Genomic DNA, 6,654 nt, shown 5'->3' with positions numbered 1-6,654 from the left:
CATGTAGACCTAATCTATAAAACTTTGAAAACCTAATTCCATTTTCTTATGAGAAGAAACTGATTGTCTTTAAGTGACTATTCAAAGGAATTATTCATATTTCTGATTGTGAACAATAGACAACTCTGGACAACATAAACAATAAAAAGCATCGATTGCCACAAATTCATCGAGCAGTTCAAGTTATTAGAAACTTGGAGGATTAGGTTTAGGAAATATGTAGGAACAAAGGGAAACTAAAAGACTGGCACCCTAGCAAAAAGTCACACTCTCATGACTTATGGGAGTGTCACAATGAGATGCACCGTTCCTCTGGACAGGGCTCCCGCTGCTATAAACAGGAATGGTGTTAGCACTGGATGTCACTTTCATAAGTCAGTTCTTACTTCTGGGTGTGAACCACCCACTCATGACAGAAACCCTGGAAAGAACTGGCTGAACCTACAGCACAGTATCACTCTATAACTTCCAGGAGGAGAAGAAAAAATGTTTGTGACTCTTTTGACATTCAAGTATTTACTTCCATGAAGACTGAGAAAGTAAAGGATTCTATTCCAAAGATCAGGATTGGATGCTGGTAACCAAGAAATAATGAAACATGGCTATCATACAATTCCAAGTTTCTTGATGCCATTGCCTGCATTCTATGCAACTAAAAGTAGAATTTTGAGTGTGCATGGAACAGTGATCTGGAACATATGTTCCATATGAGAGTTGCCCCAAGAGATGTAGTATATTCTGTGAGTTTCAAAGGTGTCCCTTGGGCATATGTGTCTTTGAAACATTATATCCTATAGCCTATGTGTGAGAGTCTACAGTGCATGTTTATATATGCAGAATCTGAAAAAACCTGCAGAAAAGAACTTCATTTAAGTTTGTTAACCAAAATTTCCCATAGGCATTTAATTTCCCATATTTTTATCATCTAATACTTAATATCTTCTGTAAGACAATTTGGAGAAATACCAGGCTAGAATTACAAGTCTGGTTTAATAGGAATAGAAAGAATACATTCTGGCAGTGGAACTCCAAGGCTTAAATACAGGCATAAATCTCCTGGGGTATGTTCATGGACACACAGAGTGGAACCAAGTCCACAGTTCCCTGGATTTGGTTTGAAAACATGATATTGGTTTCTTGTTCAGGACCATATTGCCCTTACCCTTTTCTTTAGATAATATATACTTGCAAAGACATTTTAAATAAGCTTTGCACTTTGGCTATTGGTTGAGCATAGGCTATCAAATTTACAGAAAAACTTGACCATGCTAAAGACCAACAGATATGGATGTAAATCAGTACCACCTGAGACATGTAGGTAAAACCACAGACTTTTCAGTTCTGTTACTAAGGCTCCTCAAAGAAGCCTGAGGCAGGCCCTGTGTACACATGGGCACATGTATCCCATCTGTTAACAAAGACAGAAGAGTTTCTGCAGCCACTCAATGGAATAGTAACTGAGAGATCTTGGATACATCCCAGTTTATTCTTCTCTCTGAATTTCTTTATCTTCTTCTGAGATATTATTAGCCCATGTTCATCTGCCTGTATAAAATTAATTTTGCTAATTTTTTCTAGTAATATCTTTTGAACAATGGCAACCAAATACTTTAGGAAGATTCTAAGGTACAGTTCTTCATGAGATTTTCTTTATTTTGGAAATGAGAGTTGCAAGGATACCCCGTTCTTTAAATATAATTTATTTTAGCAGTCCTACACAATTTATTTCTAACAATTCTTCTGCCTTTTGGGAGTTTGTTTACTTATTTCCCTTTTCATTATAATACAGTAAGAGAAACTTGGGCTAACTTTATGATTCCAAAATAAAATAGTTTTATATTAAAAGAAAGCTTTGGTTATTCCCATTATTTGTATATTTTGTAATAATTATGAAACCCCACAGATTTTAGCATGAGCATAAGTTAATTCCCACTACATCACTAGAGTGTTTAATCTCATTACTACTTGTCTTTAATTCTTTTGTTTCTAACTATATCAACACTTTAGGCTTAGGTTCAAATTAATTCAAAATATCATTATAGTTAAACTTAGCAAATGGGTTTAATATCTCAGACATTTTCAAGGCTATGTCTAAAGTAATAAAATCACTGTACAATGTAATGTGTCATTAACTTTTCAGTGTGGAGCAACATGGTAGCATAGGGCATATAATCTCATCTTCACGAACAAGATAAGACTCCTGAGGGTCAGAGAGATTAATTTGAACCCACACATAGCCCATACAAGGATGTAGTGTTCCTTAGGCACAGTTCAGAAATCTCTCTGAAAACATTGCCATGAATTTATGTTAAAGGGGAAGAACTCTCTAACCCATTGGCAGCAGAAAACTGCTTTAACACCTAAACTCTTCATTTTCCTTTGGTATGAGGACATTCTCTCTTTGTTATAATAGAGATTATATAGCACAGAGAGAGTAGGAAAGAAAGAAAATACAGTAGAATTGAGTTACTAGGAGAGGAGGTTTTTGAACAAATATGATTATATCAATTATAAAGTTACTCTGAGATATAAAAATAAAATGAGTTCCACGATAATGCAACTCATTAAAATGAAGGCTTATACACACCAGATTCTATTAATAAATGTTTCCTCACATGAAGTTTTAATACTCTAATAAAATATCACTGGTATACATAAAACCTTTTTATACTCATCTCTAAGTATAGGTATCAGAACAAAGCCATTGGTTAATAGACATCTCACACTTTGCCTTTGAAATATCCAAGGGTTGGTTTTCAGAAGAGCTTGATACAGAGTTTGTTTTGCTTGTTAGAGCTGTCCTAGGGGTGGAGAATAAGACTGGACCCCATAATTTGCCTTTTTCAGTTTCATATATGGCCTAACCTGGGAGTCCATGACCTTGGAGAGGTAGCACTCTGTATCTTAGGCAGACCTTGAAAGGACTAAAAGCTGAGGTTGTTTGCTGAATTTCCTAAAACTGGGCAGCCTGTCATTCCTTAAGGTGGATATAAGAGGGGTATCTTTTAGTCTATATCTTCTCACTTCATAAAATTGATCTCCATATCTCCAGTGAACTTTTCTTCCTGATGGAAAGCATGTAGAGTGTCTCTGGTCTAGCCAATATGCTTTGTCTCATTTCTTCACAATCCAGTGTAGACTCTTTTCAACTCAGCCACCTCTGCTGGATTGGGTGGTTTCCTTAGAGTATGACTCATAGATCTATATATGGGGAATTTGAGCACCTGTCCATCCCTGAACAGAAATCCCTAAACTTCTATCTCAGCCAGTGTTGCCATACATGTCCATTTAAAGTAACAATAGAGAGCTGGACATAGTGGCACATGCCTGTAATCCCAGTACTTGGGAAGCTGAGATAGGAGGATTGAAGCTTTGAGGCCAGACTTAGCAAGCTAGTGAGCAAATAAAGCTGATTAACCAAGGGGGATGGTGGAGGGGAAGAGGGAAGTTCCTTAATGTACATGATGTACATTCATAAACATATCAAAGTCACTCACTAAGCCAAACATGAGGAGGGATGGGAGGGTATGGGGAAATTGGATAAGGGCTAATTGGGTAATGTGGACATGTATGCCTCTACCATCTTGTACCCCATACAGATGTCAACAATGCACCAATAAAAAATATTAAGGCAGTAGAAATTAGAAGTTAACTCTTCTTACCACAAAAATGATAACTATGTAAGGTAATACATTCTATAATGTGTGTGCATATATAAATATATTTCAAATATCATGTTGCACATGATAAATACATATTATTTCATCTGTCAATTAAAAAATAGTATAACCACTTGGGAAATGTTTTGTGGCTGCTTAAACAAATGGGCACCTGCCTTGGTCCACCATTGTAGTCCTCGCTAATATTTCTCAAGAGAAATCAAATTCTATGTGCCTACAAAGATGTTGTTGTGTGCAAATGTTCAAAGAAACGTTCTTTATCATAGTCTAAAACAGTAAACAGCAAAAAAGTCCATCAATTTCAAGTGGATAAATAAGATGCGCTAAGGAAGGAGATGGAGGTGGGGCACTCAGTCCCCGCCCACTCCTGGAGAACCCAGCTGTGTGGCCTGGTCTCCTAGCAACCAGAGCATCTTCCAAGGAAACAAGGGTGTGCTCAGGCAGTGGACTGAGCCCGTGAACTATGGCAGAGAGGAGGCGGCCGTTTCGGCCTTGGGTACTGGAGCCAGTGCCCCTGGGCATGACCTCCAGACCCTGGTACAACGACCGTCTGCCATCCAAGTGTTTCGCAAAGCACAAGAACAAGCTGATGAAGTTCCCCAACTCCCTGGATGGCCGGCGCTGGATATTTGTGAAGGAAGGACTGGACGACTTCCGGAAAGGCTGTCCTCCGTGCGAAGAGCTCATTACTCGAGGCCCCAAGGAGGCTTTTCTCCCTACGATTTCTCACCGAGTTTCTCAACCTGCCCCTTCCAAAAATCGTAGAAAGCTGTCCAAGGACAAAAGCCTGTTTTCCACACTCTCATCAGCCCAGCGAGAGCGCCAGGAATTCGTAAAAGACATCGAGGCCCACCTCACCCAGCATCCCTTGGCTCTCTACCCAACGCTGGAAAAAGATATCCCTACAGACAGCTTATTAAACACAATAGAAGTGCTGGACCAAGATAGGAAGATGGAGCGCACCCAAGCTTATTGCAAGGGCCATAGCAAAGGAACCAAGGATCCTGCCAAGGTTTGCAAACACCGTCGTGAAACAAAAGATTTTCTTCCCAAGATGTCCAGGTCACAAGGAGAAAAATCATTTCACAAAGAGAAATCAAGCAAAAACGATCTGCTTGATTCTTCCTATAACATGTATGTACCAAGAGGAATCCGTGATTTTTGCGAATGGGTTGCTACTTTAGGAGACCTGGGCATAGATGAAGAGTTCATGATGCAGCAGATTGACTTTGGCTTTGAGTGCACACCGAGATATGAGGACTATCACAAAAAGAGAATAAACCTGCTTCCTTCTGACATCAAGTCCTGCACCAAGCTAAGCAAAGTGAAGGAGTTAAGATTCTCCGTACGGGAAATGGACTTTGAAAGGAAATTCCGGAAGCCACTGAATCCTTATAAACCCAACTGGATGAAGACAAGATATGGAGCATGGTACCTGAAGCCCAAGTTATGGAGAAAACTAATCAATAATGAACCTTTGATTGACCCCAAGGTCTTATGTGAAGCTCAGGGTGGCACGACTCCTCAACCAGACGTTATTGATGACCTTTATGGAGTAATTGCCTTTAAGGATTTCATCATAAGCAAGGGCTATAGTATGCCGGACATCCTTGAGAAGTTGTTTATGAGGAAGGGCTGGGATTATGATGCCATTAAGACTCCAATACCAAGAGAAGTCAAAGCTCATGCAATCGTAGATGATGACAATGAGGATGAAAACTAGACAATTTTCTCATTTAGTACTCTTTTGGCTTTCTCTTGCTCTTATTTTAAGCATCAACAAGAGTATATGAGGGTACTACTATAGATGTACAATTCTAACTGGCAACATTTGTAAATTCAGCATCTAGTGTCTGTAAAACATTTCTCAATAAACTGCTTTGTCCTCATCAATAAAAAAAGGAAATTAAAGAATACCAGAACAAATGGAATGACATCACATGTTAATAAATGAAAAACTTAAATATTATTAAGATGTTAGTACTATCTAAAGAAATATATAGATTTAATGCAATATGTCAAAATTCCATCAATTTTTGCAAGAAATAGTGAAGATCTTTGAATTCATATAGTATTGCAAAGCCAAAATTAGCCAAAATGGTCTTGAAAAAGAAGAATAAAGACCATTGGGATAGAATTAGGTTTTTAGAAATAAATTTCACAAATGTAATGCAAATTGAATTCATACATGGGTGACAATTCTTTTCAATGGAATAGTTTCTTCAACAACTAGCTCTGGGACAACTGGATTTTTACTTGTAACAGGGTGAAGTAAAATTCATACCTCATATTTAAAAATGAACTGAATTTGGACCAATAAAATACAAAAGAGCTTAAACAACAAAACTGTTAAAAAAAAAAGGTGATTTTTCATGAACTTGGATTTAGCAGTTGGCTCTTGGATATGATATCAAATTCATGAACAAATAATTATATAAAAGGAAAATTGGGCCTCATAAAAATAAAATATGTATGCCGCAAAGGATATTATCAATAAGTGGAGACAACTAATAGAATAAAATTTTTATTATGTTCCTATTTTCCTTTAAGTCTTTGAAGTATATCTGTAATAACCATTTGGAAGTGTTTATCTGTTAATTTCATCATCTCTCTCTTTCCTGAGTCTGTCTCCATTGATCATTTTTACTCCTAGTCATGAGTAACATTGCCATGAATTTTTGCATGTCTAAAGCTTTGGATCATTTTTATTCACTGCTAAATTTTGTTTTGGCAAACAAAAGTAACTCATATATTAACCTTATTAGCCTGATTTTTCTTTCCCATCTCATTTTAAGTTTTGTCATTTTTTTTTTTTTTGGTTTGTTTGTTGAGGGTTTTTTTTCTTTTTGGTAAGACTTTACTTTTAGTCTTACTTAGCCCTATTAATAACGTTCAATGCTTCTGGCTTCTGAGACCCCAACTCTGTGTTTTAGATTTTCATTGAGATCTTTCTTCTTTGACTAATAAGAAATCT

The 6,654-nt window shown here is 37.2% G+C and overlaps 1 protein-coding gene across 1 annotated transcript; it reads left to right on the top strand.

Moving 5' to 3' along the window:
- Positions 1–4,143: 4,143 nt before the first annotated feature.
- Positions 4,144–5,403, top strand: LOC308258761 (protein FAM47E-like; the record flags this gene model as incomplete). The annotated part of the gene is made up of 1 exon (XM_080689401.1): positions 4,144–5,403. One exon carries the CDS (start codon positions 4,144–4,146, stop codon positions 5,401–5,403), a length of 1,260 nt encoding a protein of 419 aa, XP_080545527.1.
- Between the last annotated feature and the right edge of the window lie 1,251 nt (positions 5,404–6,654).

The sequence above is a fragment of the Muscardinus avellanarius genome (genome assembly GCF_963383645.1).
Source record: "Muscardinus avellanarius genome assembly, chromosome: 2".
Lineage (NCBI taxonomy): Eukaryota > Metazoa > Chordata > Mammalia > Rodentia > Gliridae > Muscardinus > Muscardinus avellanarius.
The sequence above is the reverse complement of the archived record's forward strand: the minus strand, read 5'-3'. Positions and strand labels throughout refer to the sequence as shown.